Source organism: Oncorhynchus mykiss, chromosome 6 (genome assembly GCF_057628025.1).
Source record: "Oncorhynchus mykiss isolate SJ-2025 chromosome 6, ASM5762802v1, whole genome shotgun sequence".
Taxonomy (NCBI): domain Eukaryota; kingdom Metazoa; phylum Chordata; class Actinopteri; order Salmoniformes; family Salmonidae; genus Oncorhynchus; species Oncorhynchus mykiss.
Genome location: NC_143027.1, coordinates 84629164 through 84651116, shown reverse-complemented (window position 1 = coordinate 84651116; position 21953 = coordinate 84629164). Strand labels below are relative to the sequence as shown.

The 21953-nt window shown below is 43.7% G+C and overlaps 1 protein-coding gene across 1 annotated transcript in view; it reads right to left on the bottom strand.

Moving 5' to 3' along the window:
* Positions 1–89: 89 nt before the first annotated feature.
* The window catches only part of LOC110511357 (retinaldehyde dehydrogenase 3), a 44893-nt gene continuing 23029 nt past the window's right edge, over positions 90–21953 (bottom strand). Inside the window, exons 7-13 of the mRNA XM_090239179.1 lie at positions 20976–21089; positions 20285–20387; positions 19545–19729; positions 9746–9910; positions 7221–7378; positions 1849–1923; positions 90–1700 (exon numbers count right to left, since the gene is read on the bottom strand). Of these exons, the coding sequence (XP_090095305.1) occupies positions 1631–1700; positions 1849–1923; positions 7221–7378; positions 9746–9910; positions 19545–19729; positions 20285–20387; positions 20976–21089 (870 nt within the window). The 3' untranslated portion in view covers positions 90–1630. The remainder of the gene's footprint in view (positions 1701–1848; positions 1924–7220; positions 7379–9745; positions 9911–19544; positions 19730–20284; positions 20388–20975; positions 21090–21953) is intronic.

Below are 21953 nucleotides of genomic sequence, written 5' to 3'. Positions count from 1 at the left end.
TGCTGGTAACCATATTCCAAGAAACTGCTTTTCTCCAAGAGGTGTTACAATCTTATCTGTATGACATGAAAATACAAACGAATCACAAACACATTCCGTTTTCTTTTATTTAAAATGTGTATTTAAATATCCATATAAAAAGTGAGAGTCTTGCAAATGAAACAAACAGAATGACTTGTTTCCTTGTGGTTTGTTATACATTGTAACATCTCACATATGGTGCATATTGTGACAAGGAATGGTTTACCTCCCATTGGAGACGTTACTGGAGTCCAAATGACTTGTATTTTCAACATAATGGCAGTTTTCAGTAGCATTGTTATACCATTACAAACACCAATAGGACACAAGCCCCATGTTCTAACTTATTGAATTAGGCTCCGGTTTCCCAGACACAGATTAACCCGAGTGCTTGGATTAAACACAAATCTCAAATGAGAATCTCCATTGAAATGTTGTTTTAGTTTGGGAAACCAGCCCCATATGTATTCCAAAGAAATACATTACATCAAACCATTTGCAAAACTTCCTACATTTAGTTCAATAAAACCACAAAGCATACAAAAATCATCAGGGGTATCGTCACCCAAGACATGATATGTTAATAACAGTACTCAGGAGTCAAGACTAGTGCTGCAAAATTCTGTTCACTTTCAGAAAATTCCCAGGTTTTCCATCAATCCCTGAATCTGACCAGTATTTCTGTGAAACCTGGGAATTGTAGTAAAGTTAGCAGAACGTTGCCACGCTGGTCAAGACCTTATAGATGAGCAACTCTGAAAGATATTGTACACAGATCCAAATGCAATGCAATGTAAAGTGTTTAAAAGTGTTAAAATGCCAGTTAAGGTTTGCTAGTACAGTACTAGACCTATATATTGTTATTGTAGTGGATTAAAAACATGTCTTTCTTCTGGGCATTAGAAAGTTAAAAATAGAGGTAAACATTACCTTGTTTGGAACGGGAATTAAAATTCATTCCACCATTTGAAAAGGGAGAAAATGCTCCTCAAAATGAGAGAAGAACATTCATATCAGAAAACCCCAAATTAAGAAACAATTTTTTTTATTTGTTATTATTAGTGAAGCTCTGAAGTGCTGTGGTATTGTAAAGGGCTGGGGTGTATTCATTAATGTAAAGTGTTGCGAACCGTAGCAATTTCTATTGGACAAATTCAGGTAGGTCTCTCCCATTTCGTCCCATTTGCTTCCAATTGGTTCCTATGAATACACCCCTGGAGCAATAGAGCTGTGGGAGGGTCTGAAACGCTAATAGGGTTTGGCTGCGTCCCAATTCACTTCCAGATTGGCCACCTCTCCTTGTTTCCTTTAATTTTCCAAGGAAAGAAAGCCACTTCAAGCCACTCCAGTGTCCCAACACCCTTCGATGGCGTCCTTTCCTTGGCTTTTTCACCTTATGACTTTGAGTGATAGGTGAAATAGGCGTTGAATAGGATTTGAGCACAGCACACGCACAAATCAAACTCTTTATGACCAAAGGTGATAAATGAAAGGAGACAAGAAGATGATGAAAGGGAGTGGCTTCAGAGTGTTGGGACACAGCCTGAGTTGATGACAGAGTAGTGCTGGGCTGGGCTCTAGTAGTGGTTTGTGGTCTCTCCTGTGTCCCTCACAGTGCCTCAGTCAGTTTGATGGTCACAGCTTTCACCTCAGAGTACTCTGCCAATGCATACTCACCCCTGAGGAATCAAAATACAAAGGTTAATAAATACTAATTAATTTGTATTGTTCTAATCATTCACATTGTGTTAAAAATGTGCAAAATGTGTGGGTAAACAAACTAGTAAACCCTTTCATCACACATAGTGTTGAAGAGAAGTGACTTACAGCTCTCGTCCATTGCCTGACATTTTGTATCCTCCGAATGGTGCCTGGGCATGGAGGGCGTTATAGCAGTTTACCCTGAGAGAGAGAGAGAGACAGAAAATGAGAAAGAGTGAGAGAGAGAGAGCATAACGGACATAGCATCCCCGGATTCCTTCCGCAAACTCTGAACCTTTTCATCTGGATCTTCGCAACAAGCTAATCGCAATCACGGGTGACTACTCCTGGCTAGCGTTTCCATCCCGGAGCAAGCACAAATTAGCCTGAAGCTAGCCCGGCTAGGGCTCCTGGGCTACCACCGAAGCCCACTCCTGGGCTACAATATCTGGACCCCTTCTACTGCCGGTACGGGAGTAGAAGCCAACCACTCACTGGACCCATACGATCACTTGGCTACGCATGCCTCTCTCTAATATCAATATGCCTCGTCCATTACTGTCCTGGTTAGTGATTACTGTCTTATTTCACTGTAGAGCCTCTAGCCCTGCTCAATATGCCTTAACCAACCATGTTGTTCCACCTCCTACATATGCGATGACATTACCTGGTTTTTAACGTCTCTAGTCTATATCTCTCTCATCATTACTCAATGCCTAGGTTTACCTCCAATGTACTCACATCCTACCTTACCTTTGTCTGTACACTATGCCTTGAATCTATACTATCTTGCCCAGAAACCTGCTCCTTTTACTCTCTGTTCTGAACATGCTAGACAGCCAGTTCGTATAGCCTTCAGCCGTACCCTTATCCTACTTCTCCTCTGTTCCTCTGGTGATGGAGAGGTTAATCCAGGTCCTGCAGTGCCTAGCTCCACTCCCACTCCACAGGTGCTCTCATTTCTTGACTTCTGTAACCGTAAAAGCCTTGGTATCATGCATGTTACCATTAGAAGCCTACTCCCTAAGTTTGTTTTACTCACTGCTTTAGCACACTCTGCCAACCCGGATGTCTTAGCCATGTTTGAATCCTGGCTTAGGAAAACTACCAAAAACCCTGAAATCTCCATTCCTAACTATAACATTTTCCGCCAAGATAGAACTGCCAAAGGGAGCGGTGTTGCAATCTACTGCAAAGATAGCCTGCAGAGTTCTGTCTTACTATCCAGGTCTGTACCCAAACAATTTGAGCTTCTACTTCTAAAAACTCACCTTTCCAGAAACAAGTCTCTCACCGTTGCCACTTGCTATAGACCACCCTCTGCCTCCAGCTGTGACACCATATGTGAATTGATTGCCCCCCCCCCCCATCTATCTTCTGAACTCGTGCTACTAGGTGACCTAAACTGGGACATGCTTAACACTACGGCCTTCCTACAATCTAAGCTTGTTGCCCTCAATCTTACACAAATGATCAATGAACCTACCAGGTACAACCCCAAATCCGTAAACACCGGAACCCTAATAGATATCATCCTAACTAACTCGCCCTCCAAATACACCTCTGCTGTTTTCAATCAAGATCTCAGCGATCACTGCCTCATTGCCTGCATCCGTAATGGGTCTGCGGTCAAATGACCACCCCTCATCACTGTCAAACGCTCCCTAAAACACTTCTGCGAGCAGGCCTTGCTAATCGACCTGGCCGGGGTATCCTGGAATGACATTGAACTCATCCAATCAGTAGAGGATGTCTAGCTATTCTTTAAAAAGTGCCTTCCTCACCATCTTAAATAAGCATGCTCCATTCAAAATATTTAGAACCAGGAATAGATATAGTCCTTGGTTCACTCCAGACCTGTCTGCCCTTGATCAGCACAAAAACATCCTGTGGCGTTCTGCATTAGCATCGAATAGCCCTCGTGATATGCAACTTTTCACGGAAGTTAGGAACAAGTATACACAGGCAGTTAGGAAAGCTAAGGATAGCTTTTTTAAACAGAGATTTGCATCCTGTAGTACAAACTCAAAAAAGTTCTGGGACACTGTAAAGTCCATGGAGAATAAGAGCACCTCCTCCCAGCTGCCCACTGCTCTGAGGTTAGGAAACACTGTTACCACCGATAATAATTGAGAATTTCAATAAGCATTTCTCTACGGCTGGCCATGCTTTCCACCTGGCTACCCCTACCCCGGCCAACTGCCCGGCACCCTCCACAGCAACCCGCCCAAGCCCCCACCATTTCTCCTTCACCCAAATCCAGATAGCTGATGTTCTGAAAGAGCTGTAAAATCTGGACCCCTACAAATCAGCCGGGCTAGACAATCTGGACCCTCTCTTTCTAAAATTATCTGCCGAAATTGTTGCAACCCCTATTACTAGCCTGTTCAAACTCTCTTTCGTATCGTCTGAGATTCCCAAAGATTGGAAAGCTGCCGCGGTCATCCCCCTCTTCAAAGGGGGTGACAATCTAGACCCAAACTGCTACAGACCTATATCTATCCTACCATGCCTTTCTAAGGTCTTCGAAAGCCAAGTTAACAAACAGATTACCGACCATTTCGAATCCCACCGTACCTTCTTCGCTATGCTGGTCATGGGTGCACCTCAGCCACATTCAAGGTCCTAAACGATATCATAACCGCCATCGATAAGAGACATTACTGTGCAGCCGTATTCATTGACTTGGCCAAGGCTTTCGACTCTGTCAATCACCACATTGGCATGGCAGACTCGACAGCCTTGGTTTCTCAAATGATTGCCTCGCCTGGTTCACCAACTACTTCTCTGATAGAGTTCAGTGCGTCAAATCACAAGGCCTGTTGTCCGGACCTCTGGCAGTCTCTATGGGGGAGACACAGGGTTCAATTCTCGGGCCGACTCTTCTCAGTGTACATCAATGATGTCACTCTTGCTGCTGGTGATTCTCTGATCCACCTCTACGCAGACGACACCATTCTGTATACTTCTGTCCCCTCTTTGGGTACTGTGTTAACGAACCTCCAGACGAGCTTCAATGCCATACAACTCTCCTTCCATGGCCCCCAACTGCTCTTATATGCAAGTAAAACTAAATGCATGCTATTCAATCGATCACTGCCCTTCCAGACTCACATTAAGCATCTCCAATCCAAAATTCCTATATCGCAACAAAGCATCCTTCACTCATGCTGCCAAACATACCCTCGTAAAACTGACCATCCTACCGATACTCGACTTCGGCGATGTCATCTATAAAATAGCCTCCAACACTCTACTCAACAAATTGGATGCAGTCTATCACAGTGCCATCTGTTTTGTCACCAAAGCCCCATATACTACCCACCACTGCGACCTGTACGCTCTCGTTGGTTGGCCCTCGCTTCATACTCGTCGCCAAACCCACTGGCTTCAGGCTATCTACAAGTCTCTGCTAGGTAAAGCCCCGCCTTATCTCAGCTCACTGGTCACCATAGCAGCACCTACTCGTAGCACGCGCTCCAGCAGGTATATCTCACTGGTCACCCCCAAAGTCAATTCCCCCTTTGGTCACCTTTCCTTCCAGTTCTCTGCTGCCAATGACTGGAACGAACTGCAAAAATCACTGAAGCTGGAGACTCATATCTCCCTCACTAGCTTTAAGCACCAGCTGTCAGAGCAGCTCACAGATCACTGCACCTGTACATAGCCCATCTGTAAACAGCCCATCTATCTACCTCATCCCCATACTGTATTTATTTATTTATCTTGCTCCTTTGCACCCCAGTATCTCTCCTTGCACATTAATCTTCTGCACATCTACCATTCCAGTGTTTAATTGCTATATTGTAATTACTTCGCCACCGTGGCCTATTTATTGCCTTAACTCCCTTATCTTACCTCATTTGCACTCACTGTATATAGACTTTGTTCTTTTTTTCTACTGTATTATTGACTGTATGTTTTGTTTATTCCATGTGTAACTCTGTGTTGTTCTATGTGTCGAATTGCTATGCTTTATCTTGGCCAGGTCGCAGTTGTAAATGAGAACTTGTTCTCAACTTGCCTACCTGGTTAAATAAAGGTGAATTTTTTTAATTTAAAGACAGAAAGTGAGACAGAGTGAGAGAGAGAGGAGAATACGCAGAGTAATGTATTTGTTTACAGTAACTTCAGTTCCATCCCAGAATTCACCAGGGAAGCGATAGCATGTCATACCCATCCAGTGTCATAACCTTAATTTGTACAATCCTAATGCGGCCCAAACCTCATGTTCTCATGTGCCCTCCTGCCATGACGTAACATAAACGTTCAGACTGAGGTCTATGATCACTCAGGAAACCCTGTTGGTTTAAGGACAGTACAGATTACAGTGCAGATCTACCATTCCAGTGTTTTACTTGCTATATTGTATTTACCTCGCACCATGGCCTTTTTTTGCCTTTACCTCCCTTATCTCACCCCATTTGCTCACATTGTATATAGACTTATTTTTCTACTGTATTATTGACTGTATGTTTTGTTTATTCCATGTGTAACTGTTGTTGTATGTGTCAAATTGCTTTGCTTTATCTTGGCCAGGTCGCAGTTGCAAATGAGAACTTGTTCTCAACTAGCCTACCTAGTTAAATAAAGGTGAAATAAAAAGATTTCTTCCTTTTTCTCTCCCACTCCTTGTCCTTCTCTCACTGCCACACAGAGGAGCTTCGTCTGGGATACCTACCTATCTACCCGGCTCTATCTTGTGGCCACAAGGTGCAGCTACAGCTGTGTTCTCACATGAAGAGGTATAAGTAGGGGATACGGAGTCAGAGTGAATAGGGAGTACATGGGTAAAATGCTAATAGAAGTTGTACTGTAGAAAGTAGTAGTTAGCAGCACATGGAGTAAATGAATAATAAAGTAGTAATGGTAAGGAGTAGTGGTTGGCTTTGGGCCAATGGTAACAGTAGTAATAGTAGTAGAAGTGGTAGCAGTAATATTATTAATATTATTAGTAGTAGTAGTGGTAGTAGTAGTGGTAGTAACGAGCATTATGTCAACTAGTCTGTCTGCAGGAGAGAGGACTAACCATAGAGAACTCTAGTGGCCTAGAGGCCACCTTAGCATGGGAAGCGCCATTGAGGGCTTCCACCATTTTAATGTAGTCAACTGGTTGGCAATTCCAACTTCATTGGCTGATCCCTCCTGGTGACCCTGTTGGAGTCATGTCCAACCGGGTCATCACGAGGGTTCAGCCAATCGGAAAGAACCAAATTGACTACTTTAAAATGAAGATAGCCTCAATGGCGCTGCCCATTCTGTAACAGATACAAAGATGAGTGCTCTATCTATCTCTATGGGACCTACAGTATTTATAGGAACTTTTCAGACATTACTAATCAATCACTAGCATCCAGTTCTCATCCTTACACTATTTTGGATATTAGTACTAGTATTGAATTGTTAGGATGGGAATAGTAGCAGCTAATAGTTGTTGCTGTAGTCATATGTAGTGATACTAGCAAGGTACCATTGATCAGGAGTTAACAGTAACCTACCAGACAGTGCCAGTCTCCAGGGCAGCAGACACAGAGAGAGCCCGGTCCAGATTGCGTGTGAACACGGCAGAAGCCAAGCCGTACTCCGTACTGTTGGCTCTCTCTATGGCCTCCTGCTGGCTCTTGAATCGGAATATACACTGGACCGGGCCGAAGATCTGGATGGGGTCATGGAGAAGATTACATGCCCTGTTCAAATGCATCCTTCCTACTGCCCTCCTTTGAAGAAATCCCTGATGTGACATGGCTGGTAATTGGTAATTGCTTACACCTATCAGTTTGTTGGATCAGTGATTACCTCAAGGAGGAGAGACAGGTAGGTTTGTTATGTAATCAAACAGGCCATGGTCAGCAGGAGAAGGATAAAGCAAAGCCTCACAGGCCACAGATGTCAGTTCAACGCCCAATTTAGATTGACTTGGATTTGATGAATAATGTGAAGAAAATGTTATATTAAAAAATGCAATGACTTCACTGCTGAACCATGTCAATGTTGTGTTGTGTCCAAATAAATGTCTGTAGGATCAATCAGCACCAATCAGAACAGCCTTGGGTGGTATTAATAATAAAAAACACAAGCGTTTGTTATTTGACAGGTTCAGGTTCCTCCCTGTGTCAGTCCATTTTCTTCCCTTTGGTGTCTAGTGAATACAACCCATAGAGATATGTATAGGATGTAACATTGCATCTGCCACAATTGGTCTGTGGGGGCATGTGGGGGCATGTGGGGGGGGGGGGGCATGTGGGGGCATGTGGGGGCATGGGTAGTGCCATTGAGGCCATCTCCATTTTTAAGTAGTACATTTTCTTCTGCTACTAATTTGATGAGTTGGTAAACAAACTAAAAGGCTACATACTTCAAATCCAATCAAATCAAACTTTATTTGTCACATGTGCCGAATACAACAAATGTAGACCTTACTGTGAAATGCTTACTTACAAGCCCTCAACCAACAGTGCAGTTCAAGAAGAGTTAAGACAATATTTACCAAATAGACTAAAGTAAAAAATAAGAATAAAAAGTAACACAATAAGAATAACAATAACGAGGCTATAAATATCACAATTGGTTGGGAGAATATAAAACGTCAGCCATGTTCTTCGGCGACATCTTTTCACCTGCAGTGTGTTGTTTGAACAGATATAAAGCCAAGGTTGGCAATTTACTGCCACCTATAGTAATGGAATGTTTTTTCACGATTATAATTAATTTACTGATCCCTCCTGATGACCTGGATGGAATTATGTGATCATTCCTTAACCCATAGGAAGTCCCACCCAATTGACTACATAAAAATGGTGAAAGTCCTCAATAGCGCTGCCCATGCTAAAACGGCTTTTGGCCACTAGAGTCCTCTATGTATTTCTATGATATGATCCTGCTTTACCATGACCATAGACTTGGATAGACAGCTCTAATACCACAAAGCCAGTATTAGCATGGGCAGATCCATTGAGCACTTTTACCATTTTAAAGTAGTCAATTGGGTGGACCTTTCTATGGGTTAAGGAAGGATGGCAGAATTCTATCCAGGTCAGCAGGAGGGATCAGCCAATGAATGGCAGGCGGCATTAAATCACCAACCATGGCTTTATGCCTGTTTAGAAAACACACACTAGGTGGCAGTGTACACACTTTCAGTTTGTCTACCGACTCATAGAAGAAAAACAAGAATAAATTGACTACTTTCAATTGGAGAAAGATCTACATGGCGCTGGCCATGCTGTCACAGAAGCCATTATGCCACAGATGTAAAGAAACGCCCTCCATCCATCTCCATGACTATGACCTTGTTTGAACCATAGATATACAGTTGTCTGAACCTGCACTTCAACCACACCACCAGAAGATGGCAGTGGTATACAACAAAACTGCCTGGACCAGTGGTGGCGTTCTCATTTTTATGAATGAAATCACTGTAAAGCCAACATTAGAAACCCCTAGCTCTGGGTAGAAGTTTCCCATAGACACAGATCACAGATCTAGGATCAGCTTTCCTTCCTCCAATCACAGAACAAAGACACAGTACGATGCAGAAAAAGTTCAGGTGACTATTTACAGGTATTATATACAGAGAACAGAATGATCTGCCTGTGGTATATTTAAGCAATAAGGTCAGAGGGAGTGTGGTATATATACCACGGCTAAGGGCTGTTCTTACACACGAAGCAACGCGGAGTGCCTCGATACAGCCCTTAGCCGTAGTATATTGGCCATATCTCACAAACACCCGAGGTGCCTTATTGCTACTATACACTGGTTAACAATGTAATCAGAGCAGTAAAAATAAAGATTTTGTCATACCAGTGGTATACGGTCTGATATACAGTACCACGGCTGTCAGGCAATCAACATTCAGGACTCGAACCACCCAGTTTATAATTAATATCAGGACAGGTTTCGACTGTTAGAGTCTTCTTCAGGCAGCGTTGGGTGGACGGAAGCATCATCCCCCAATCCTAACCTTAACCATCTGACAAGAAAATCACAAAACTGACCATAGATCAGAATTTGGATCTCTCACCTCTTCCTTGGCGATGCGCATGTGGTCCTTGACATGGGAGAATACGGTGGGCTGGATGTAGAGGCCTGTGTCCTCCATGGCCACGCCCCCACACTCCAGTTTGGCTCCCTCCTTCTTCCCGCTGTCAATCAACTCCAGTATCTTATCAAACTGCTTCTGGTCAATCTGGAGGAACAGGGGAAGATAGGAGATGAGAGGAGAGGAGAGGAGATGAGGGAGGGAGGGAGGGAGGGAGGGAGGGAGGGAGGGAGGGAGGGAGGGAGGGAGGGAGGGAGTTGGAGTTGGAGGCAGGCAGGGTGATGTCATTACACAAAAGGTAAAGTAATGGCTATAAAGGGAGTATTCATTTACACACATCCAAAGTTGGCACAGGAGCAAAAGAAAGAACAGCTAGAAAAATAATGGGAGATTTTCTGCTCCCACCACAAGTGATCTTTAGTGAACCCATACTGATAGCTTACGTTGATAACCACCGGCGTAATGGAAACTACGTTTCTGTCAGACAAGACCTGAAGGATACGTTCTGTAACTGTCCCACATCTTCTCATGCTGTCAGCTGTAGACTAAAAGTAAAGGACTGAATCCTAAATTGTGGCCTGCACGGTTAACTTAAGATAATATTGGATTGACTTCACTGCATGACTTACATGAATATCTGAGCTAAGCACAGAGCTCTCAAGTTACAGATATAGGATCTTCATTTGATCACTTTTTTGTTACTGAGAATTTTCCTGCACCACAGGAAATGCAAACTTTTGGAGTTTTAAAAAGGCTTCTAAAGTTTGTAATTTCCACTTAGAAATGTCAGACTTGATTTGCCCTTACGAAAAATGTGTCAACCCCCTACAAAAATGTCCATTAACCAAATCCACATTATAATTCACATTTCCTGTTGCTGCAGGATTATTTTCCTGCCGTAGCAAACTGGCTCAAATGAAGCTCCTACATCTGTAGGATTTGGTCCAAAGTTGGGAACTGATCTAATCGTGAATAATTACCAAAGACTCCAACCACCCAAGCCATAGACTGCTCACTCTGCTACCATCCGGCAAACGGTACCCGAGCATCGGCTCTCGGACCAATCGGCTCCAAGGCAGCTTCTACCCCAAAACCATAACATTGCTGAATAGCCAGACTGCTAAATAGTCAACTAATGGTTCCCAAACTATCTGCACTGACTCTGTCTTGCACTGACCATATGCACACTCACTAGACTATATACACACACCGTATACACACTCACTAGACTTTATATACACACTCACTAGACTATATATACACACTCACTAGACAATATATATACACACTCGCTAGACTATATACACACTCACTAGACTATATATACAGACAGTATACACACTCACTAGACTATATATACACACTATATACACACTCACTAGACTATATATACAGGCAGTATACACACTCACTAGACTATATATACACACAGTATACACACTCACTAGACTATATATACACACTCACTAGACTATATATACAGACAGTATACACACTCACTAGACTATATATACACACAGTATACACACTCACTAGACTATATATACACACTCACTAGACTATATATACACCCTCACTAGACTATATATATACACACCGTATACACACTCACTAGACTATATAAACACACTAGATACACACTCACTAGACTATATATACACACTCACTAGACTATATATACACACTCACTAGACTATATATACACACACCGTATACACACTCACTAGACTATATTACACACTCACTAGACTATATATACACACTCACTAGACTATATATGCACTCACTAGACTATATATACACACTCACTAGACTATATATACACACTATATACACACTCACTAGACTATATATACACACTCACTAGACTATATTACACACTCACTAGACTATATATACACACTCACTAGACTATATATACACTCACTAGACTATATATACACACTCACTTGACTATATATACACACTCACTAGACTATATATACACACTATATATACACTCACTAGACTATATATACACTCACTAGACTATATATACACACTCACTAGACTATATATACACACTCACTAGACTATATATACACACTCACTAGACTACATATACACACACCGTATACACACTCACTAGACTATATAAACACACTAGATACACACTCACTAGACTATATATACACACTCACTAGACTATATATACACACTCACTAGACTATATATACACACACCGTATACACACTCACTAGACTATATTACACACTCACTAGACTATATATACACACTCACTAGACTATATATGCACTCACTAGACTATATATACACACTCACTAGACTATATATACACACTATATACACACTCACTAGACTATATATACACACTCACTAGACTATATTACACACTCACTAGACTATATATACACACTCACTAGACTATATATACACACTATATACACACTCACTAGACTATATATACAGGCAGTATACACACTCACTAGACTATATATACACACAGTATACACACTCACTAGACTATATATACACACTCACTAGACTATATATACAGACAGTATACACACTCACTAGACTATATATACACACAGTATACACACTCACTAGACTATATATACACACTCACTAGACTATATATACACCCTCACTAGACTATATATATACACACCGTATACACACTCACTAGACTATATAAACACACTAGATACACACTCACTAGACTATATATACACACTCACTAGACTATATATACACACTCACTAGACTATATATACACACACCGTATACACACTCACTAGACTATATTACACACTCACTAGACTATATATACACACTCACTAGACTATATATGCACTCACTAGACTATATATACACACTCACTAGACTATATATACACACTATATACACACTCACTAGACTATATATACACACTCTCTAGACTATATTACACACTCACTAGACTATATATACACACTCACTAGACTATATATACACTCACTAGACTATATATACACACTCACTTGACTATATATACACACTCACTAGACTATATATACACACTATATATACACTCACTAGACTATATATACACTCACTAGACTATATATACACACTCACTAGACTATATATACACACTCACTAGACTATATATACACACTCACTAGACTACATATACACACACCGTATACACACTCACTAGACTATATAAACACACTAGATACACACTCACTAGACTATATATACACACTCACTAGACTATATATACACACTCACTAGACTATATATACACACACCGTATACACACTCACTAGACTATATTACACACTCACTAGACTATATATACACACTCACTAGACTATATATGCACTCACTAGACTATATATACACACTCACTAGACTATATATACACACTATATACACACTCACTAGACTATATATACACACTCACTAGACTATATTACACACTCACTAGACTATATATACACACTCACTAGACTATATATACACTCACTAGACCACATATGTCAGAGTCAAGGCCCGCGGGCCACATCCGGCCCGCAAGAAGGTTTTTTACGGCCCCTGGGATGATCTTGATTTATTATTAGAACCGGCCCGCAGCAAGCCGGCAGCCCGCAGATCTTTTACACGCACCAATACTACATTTCCCACAATGCAAAGGTGACGCACCGAGCAGTAGGCTGCTTCATTTCAATATTTATTGGCACAGCAGTCGTCAGCATCACAGTAAAATTAACTTTCAGATACCCATCAAAAATGGCAAAACGGAAGGTGGATACTGAGAACCGGGGGTTTCAAACAAGGTGGGAGTCGGAGTATATGTTCACGAAGGTAGCTGGAAAACCTGTGTGTCTTCTGTGTGGAGAAAGTGTGGCGGTACTGAAAGAGTATAATCTGAGACGACATTATGAAACGAAACACGCGGACAAAAACAAGAATATGGACATGGAACAAAGGCTACAAAAGGCCAGTTTTATTTTGGCAGAAGAGATCGCTAAATCAGCCCGGCCATTTACGGAGGGGGATTTCATCAAAAACTGCATGATTAAAGTTTGTGACGAAGTTTGCCCAGAAAAAAGGCAACTCTTTTTAAATGTGAGTCTGAGCAGAAACACCATTGCCGAGAGAGTAGACCAGTTGTCCATCAATCTAAAAGAGCAGCTTGTGAAAAAGGGAAAAGATTTTATTGCATATTCCTTGGCTGTGGATGAGAGCACCGACATTTCTGACATTGCCCAGTTGTCAATTTTCATCCGCGGAGTGGACTCCAACCTAAGCGTGACAGAGGAGTTTTTGGCTTTACGTCCTATGCATGGCACAACTACGGGGCATGATTTGTATGAAGAGGTGTCAAGATGTGTAAATGAGATGGAGCTGCCTTGGGAAAAACTCGTGGGTTTGACAACCGACGGAGCACCTGCGATGTGTGGACACAGGAGCGGACTGGTGGCGAAGATACGGGAAAAGATGCAAGAGGAAAACGCGACAGGTGAGCTGACAGCTTATCATTGTATCATACACCAGGAAGCGTTGTGCGGTAAAGCCTTGAAAATGGAGCATGTAATGAGCATCATCACGCGCACAGTTAACTTTATCAGAGCCAAAGGTTTGAATCACCGCCAGTTCAAGGCATTTCTGACGGAGTTAGAAACGGAGCATGGTGATTTGCCTTATCACACAGAGGTGCGATGGCTAAGCCAGGGAAAGGTGCTTCAAAGATGTTTCGAGCTTCGTGAGGAGATTTGTCTGTTCTTGGACAGCAAAGGGAAAGACACAACACAACTCCGAGACGAAATGTTTCTGTGTGAAATGGCTTTTCTGTGTGACATTACGAGTCATCTGAATGCAATAAACTTGCAGCTGCAGGGTCGGGATCGTGTCATCTCTGATATGTACAGTACAGTGAAGGCATTTAAAACCAAACTGACTCTGTGGGAGACGCAGATGCGGAAAGAAAATTTGAGCCACTTTCCCAGCTGCCAGACCATGAAAGAGAAGCTCTCTACCAGTGCGTTCCCGAGCACACAGTTGGCTGATAAAATAGGTATGCTTGCCGCTGACTTTCGACGCCGATTTGCTGACTTTGAAGCACAAAAAAGCAGGTTGGAACTGCTCGGTAACCCATTTGCTGTTGACGTGGAAAGCTCACCACCAAACCTCCAAATGGAGTTGATTGACCTCCAATGCAATGATGCACTGAGGGCAAAATATGCGGCAGTGGGTGCTGCGGAGTTCGCCCGTTTCCTCCCCGGCACAATGCCCCAGCTGCGCATCCAGGCTGCTCAAACGTTGTCTATGTTTGGCAGCACATACCTGTGTGAACAACTGTTTTCTTTGATGAACCTGAACAAAACATCACACAGAAGTCGACTTACTGCTGAACACCTCCACTCAATTCTGAGGATTTCTTCAGCTCAGAGCCTTACCCCGAACATTGATGAACTTGTGGAAAAGATGGGACACCACCAAGTATCACCCTCAACCTCAAACAAGTGAACATTACTGTGCAATCACATATTTAGAGTTTTTACTCAGTTCAAGTTTAAAAGTTAAAATTTAATATTTGTTTTCACTGCATGTTACTTCTCCTTAAACAAAGTGTTGTTTTTGATTAATAGATTTTTGCACTTTATTTTTTTGTATTTCAATCCAATTATATTTTAAAAATATTTCAGTTGAGTGGATGATAGAAAATTGCTATTATTGTTTTTTCTTTGAAGTAAATTTAGCCCACTTTTGCTAAAATAGAAAATATAGTCTACTGATGGTGCCTTGAATACCGGTTTCTTTCATTTAATGTTCATGTTATGGGGATATTTATATAAAGGAAATTTGTCTTTTGTGTCTGTTGAAAATTAAAGATTACTGACAGAGCCATAAGAAAATATTGCTTTATTTATCTGATCATATTGTAATATATTTGTTAGGTTTTCAGTAGGTTCAATTAGGTTCACTAGACTATATGCGTCATTTAAAAATTTTTCAATGAACATTCGAACAGTCCGGCCCTCGTCTTGTAGCTGATTTTTTTTATTTGGCCCTCCGTCCATTTGACTTTGACACCCCTGCACTAGACTATATATACACACTCACTTGACTATATATACACACTCACTAGACTATATATACACACTATATATACACTCACTAGACTATATATACACTCACTAGACTATATATACACACTCACTAGACTATATATACACACTCACTAGACTATATATACACACTCACTAGACTACATATACACACACCGTATACACACTCACTAGACTATATATACACACTCACTAGACTATATATACACACTCACTAGACTATATATACACACTCACTAGACTATATATACACACTCACTAGACTATATATACACATGTATACACATGCTGCAGTTACTCTGTTCTTAATTTTACTCTTATTATCTATCCTGATGCCTAGTCACTTTACCCTGCCTTTATGTACATATCTACCTCTACTGGTACTCCTTGTATATAGCCTCACATTGATCTGCTACTCCCTGTATATAGCTCCACATTGATCTGGTACTGGTACTTCCTGTATATAGCTCCACATTGATCTGGTACTGGTACTTCCTGTATATAGTAGCACATTGATCTGGTATTGGTACTTCCTGTATATAGCTCCACATTGATCTGGTATTGGTATTGAATACTGTATACTGTCTGTTGCCCCATATTTGAGCATTTTGCTGTAAGTTGACAAATTTGAGATTTATTTCTACTGGCGGTATCACAGGCACAATGACTAAGGGTTGTGGAGTTTGGACGGCTTGCTCTGTGTCAGTGGAGACTTTCTGACAAACTGTGTCTGCTCTGCTATCCAAACACCTGTCTGAGAGGCGCCAGAAGAAAATAAAGAGAAGAGAAGAGAGGGGGGAGAGGAGGAGAGAAAAGAGACGAGAGAGGGAGAGGAGGAGAGAAAAGAGACGAGAGGGGGAGAAGAGGAGAGAAAAGAGACGAGAGGGGGAGAGGAGGAGAGAAAAGAGACAAGAGGGGGAGAAGAGGAGAGAAAAGAGACGAGAGGGGGAGAGGAGGAGAGAAGAGAGACGAGAGGGGGAGAGGAGAGAAAAGAGACAAGAGGGGGAGAGGAGGAGAGAAAAGAGACAAGAGCGGGAGAGGAGGAGGGAAAAGAGACGAGAGGGGGGAGAGGAGGAGAGAAAAGAGACGAGAGGGGGAGAGGAGGAGAGAAGAGAGACGAGAGGGGGGAGAGGAGGAGAGAAGAGAGACGAGAGGGGGGAGAGGAGGAGAGAAAAGAAACAAGAGCGGGAGAGGAGGAGAGAAAAGAGACAAGAGCGGGAGAGGAGGAGGGAAAAGAGACGAGAGGGGGGAGAGGAGGAGAGAAAAGAGACGAGAGGGGGAGAGGAGGAGAGAAGAGAGGGGGGAGGGGGGAGAGGAGGAGAGAAAAGAGACGAGAGGGGGAGAGGAGGAGAGAAAAGAGAAGAGAGAAGAGAGGAGGAGAAAAGAGAGAAGAGAGAAGAGAGGAGGAGAGAAGAGAGAAGAGAGGGGGAGAGGAGAGAAGAGAGAAGAGAGAAGAGAGGGGGAGAGGAGGAGAGAAAAGAGACAAGAGCGGGAGAGGAGGAGGGAAAAGAGACGAGAGGGGGGAGAGGAGGAGAGAAAAGAAATTAGAGGGGGAGAGGAGGAGAGAAGAGAGGGGGGAGGGGGGAGAGGAGGAGAGAAAAGAGACGAGAGGGGGAGAGGAGGAGAGAAAAGAGAAGAGAGGGGGAGAGAAGAGAGAAGAGAGAAGAGAGGAGGAGAAAAGAGAGAAGAGAGAAGAGAGGAGGAGAGAAGAGAGAAGAGAGGGGGAGAGGAGAGAAGAGACAAGAGAGGGGGAGAGGAGGAGAGAAGAGAGAAGAGAGAAGAGAGGAGGAGAGAAGAGAGAAGAGAGGGGGAGAGGAGAGAAGAGAGAAGAGAGGGGAGAGGAGGAGAGAAGAGAGAAGAGAGGGGGAGAGGAGAGAAGAGAGAAGAGTGAAGAGAGGGGGAGAGGAGAGAAGAGGGGGAGAGGAGGAGAGAAAAGAGACAAGAGGGGGAGAGGAGGAGGGAAAAGAGACGAGGAGGGGAGAGGAGGAGAGAAAAGAGACGAGAGGGGGAGAGGAGGAGAGAAGAGAGACGAGAGGGGGGAGAGGAGGAGAGAAGAGAGACGAGAGGGGGGAGAGGAGGAGAGAAAAGAAACAAGAGCGGGAGAGGAGGAGAGAAAAGAGACAAGAGCGGGAGAGGAGGAGGGAAAAGAGACGAGAGGGGGGAGAGGAGGAGAGAAAAGAGACGAGAGGGGGAGAGGAGGAGAGAAGAGAGGGGGGAGGGGGGAGAGGAGGAGAGAAAAGAGACGAGAGGGGGGAGAGGAGGAGAGAAAAGAGACGAGAGGGGGAGAGGAGGAGAGAAGAGAGGGGGGAGGGGGGAGAGGAGGAGAGAAAAGAGAAACACCTGTCAAACACCTGTCTGAGAGGCGCCAGAAGAAAATAAAGAGAAGAGAAGAGAGGGGGGAGAGGAGGAGAGAAAAGAGACGAGAGAGGGAGAGGAGGAGAGAAAAGAGACGAGAGGGGGAGAAGAGGAGAGAAAAGAGACGAGAGGGGGAGAGGAGGAGAGAAAAGAGACAAGAGGGGGAGAAGAGGAGAGAAAAGAGACGAGAGGGGGAGAGGAGTAGAGAAGAGAGACGAGAGGGGGAGAGGAGAGAAAAGAGACAAGAGGGGGAGAGGAGGAGAGAAAAGAGACAAGAGCGGGAGAGGAGGAGGGAAAAGAGACGAGAGGGGGGAGAGGAGGAGAGAAAAGAGACGAGAGGGGGAGAGGAGGAGAGAAGAGAGGGGGGAGGGGGGAGAGGAGGAGAGAAAAGAGAAGAGGGGGAGAGGAGGAGAGAAAAGAGACAAGAGGGGGAGAGGAGGAGGGAAAAGAGACGAGGAGGGGAGAGGAGGAGAGAAAAGAGACGAGATGGGGAGAGGAGGAGAGAAGAGAGACGAGAGGGGGGAGAGGAGGAGAGAAGAGAGACGAGAGGGGGGAGAGGAGGAGAGAAAAGAAACAAGAGCGGGAGAGGAGGAGAGAAAAGAGACAAGAGCGGGAGAGGAGGAGGGAAAAGAGACGAGAGGGGGGAGAGGAGGAGAGAAAAGAGACGAGAGGGGGAGAGGAGGAGAGAAGAGAGGGGGGAGGGGGGAGAGGAGGAGAGAAAAGAGACGAGAGGGGGAGAGGAGGAGAGAAAAGAGAAGAGAGAAGAGAGGAGGAGAAAAGAGAGAAGAGAGAAGAGAGGAGGAGAGAAGAGAGAAGAGAGGGGGAGAGGAGAGAAGAGAGAAGAGAGAAGAGAGGGGGAGAGGAGGAGAGAAAAGAGACAAGAGCGGGAGAGGAGGAGGGAAAAGAGACGAGAGGGGGGAGAGGAGGAGAGAAAAGAGACGAGAGGGGGAGAGGAGGAGAGAAGAGAGGGGGGAGGGGGGAGAGGAGGAGAGAAAAGAGACGAGAGGGGGAGAGGAGGAGAGAAAAGAGAAGAGAGGGGGAGAGAAGAGAGAAGAGAGAAGAGAGGAGGAGAAAAGAGAGAAGAGAGAAGAGAGGAGGAGAGAAGAGAGAAGAGAGGGGGAGAGGAGAGAAGAGAGAAGAGAGGGGGAGAGGAGGAGAGAAGAGAGAAGAGAGAAGAGAGGAGGAGAGAAGAGAGAAGAGAGGGGGAGAGGAGAGAAGAGAGAAGAGAGGGGAGAGGAGGAGAGAAGAGAGAAGAGAGGGGGAGAGGAGAGAAGAGTGAAGAGAGGGGGAGAGGAGAGAAGAGACACCTGTGGTCCGTGTGATGTACGTGGGTCCAGGGGGTCTCCTATGACGATACTCTTGGCACTCTCGACGCTGCGGCGTACAAACTCCTCATAGACCTGTTCCTCCACGAAGACACGCGACGCGGCCGTGCAGCACTGGCCCTGGTTGAAGAAGGCTCCCTTTTGGGTCTCCTCCACTGCCAACTGCACTGTTAGTGAACATAGGATAGATGTTGACGAAGGCTGTCGCCAAATGCCTAAGAGTCCCTCAGAGTAATAACATAACAATTGGCCACATCTTCCCTGAGGGCAAGATTTGGCATGATAATGACATAATTCTCTGGTTGTAAACTTGGTTTCTGGTCGTAGAGACGTCAGATAACAAGATTAGAGCCAGGTAAACATGTATTTTTCTGGTCACAAACACATTTAAAAGAAACCCTGTCTCTTTACAACCTGTATACAACCTGACCACGACGTTTTCAGAGACGTTGTAAAGACGTCATTGCAACCAGTTTAGCCCGCTGGGTTATCATATTATATTGTTGATATGTTGGATAGGCTAGGAGCCACGATGATACAATGTCCGTCATGATAACCATCACACAGTTCGCAATCAGTCTCCATCTCTATTGCTTACAAGCACACTGTTGATCACACACACTGTGTCAAAGGCCTTTCCTCTGCGCCGAGCAGAGCTGCTGTCTTTGTTCTCTCTCTCTGCCTTGTTGGTTTAATAGAGAGACAGAAACCACATCACTTACAGTCCGAGTCAGCAAAGACAATGCAGGGGTTCTTCCCACCCAGCTCCAGGGTCACTCTTTTCAGATTACTCTTTGCTGCGGCCTCTTTGATCAACTGGCCTACCTGGGGAGACAAACAGGGCGAGGACGGATCACAGGGGGAAGTCATATAACAATGTGTCATATGGCACATTCAGTTCAAACAAATACTATTTTTAAATGTACATTGGGATTTGATAGGGCCCGAGGGACTGGTATCGGTGAGACAGATTGTTAATGAATACATGTACTGCATGCCGAAATGAGAGAGATACCAACATTTAAACAAGTGTCAAATAAATGTGACATTTATTATAAAACCCTCAGTATATTTCTGAACATTTTAGTGTGTTTCTTTTACAATCCTGTACCCCTCTTGGCTCTGAAAAATAATTTATTTTCAGCCTTGGGTTCAAATAGTATTTGTTTCCTTTGGATACTTTAGCTGCACTTGATTGAGCTTGTCTGGCACAATGGAACACACAAACTAGTCCCAAAAGTGCAAACCCCACCCATCTGACACTCCAGGCAGACTATTTGAAAGAAAAATACTACTTGAACCCAGGTATGTTCATTTTGGAATAAATACTGAACAGTTACAAAAAAAAAACAATCCTCCAACCAGTTTGCCAGTCGCTTCCAGCATTATGCATACTTCCAAACATGCACGTACCTTTGTAGAACCCGTGAACGCCACTTTGTCGATGCCCATGTGGCTAGCAATGGCTGCACCTGCTGTGGGGCCGAACCCTGGCACGATGTTCACCACTCCGGGGGGGAAACCGGCCTATCATGGCAACCCGACGACCAATGTTAGTGATCAGAACCATGTGCAAGGGAATAAGGTACGCTACTCGCTACTTCTTAACCCAGTCAACATGGATGAGTTAAAGATACATTACACTTTTAAATCAAAGTTATCAGGATCTACACACAAAACCCATGTTGTGGGACATGGTTTCACCTTAACATTGGACTACTCTCAAGGTCTGGAAATATAGGACAAACTTTCATTTAAGAGTGAAATGTCCCTTTAAGGAGCACAGTGTGTGAGTATGAGAGAGTTACTCTGGTGCTTTTTATTTTATATATATATAATAAATAAGTCTTTTTTTCTATTCAATTTCCAGTGTCGTCTTTGATTGGCTGAACAACTCTCATATACCCAATGATTAGAAGCAGAACTCTTTCCCTTTCAAAATCATTACCGTCGACATGATAAAAGCGAACTGGTCTAATCACATAAGACCAGGGCTTTCCTCTGGGTATAAAACAGCCCGGGATCATTTGGACTAATGGCCGGTAAGAGAAGCCAAATAGGTTTGAAACCAAACGTCTCATGACCTGCGAGGCACTACTACAGTCTCATTTCATACTGTACACACACACACACACACACACACACACACACACACACTGTATTGGTGGGGTAATCCCCTGCCTTTGATGTAGGATCTACGCTGAAGACATTGATATTTGCTCTCCTGAGCCCCGACATGAGGAGCAGAGTAAAGGGAAAGATCAAGATGTTTGTAATAGAGGAGCGAAAAGGAGAGGAGAGGAGAGGAGAGGAGAGGAGAGGAGAGGAGAGGAAAAGGACAATACAGGACAGAACAGGAAAGGAGAGGATGAGGAGAGATGAGAGGGAGGG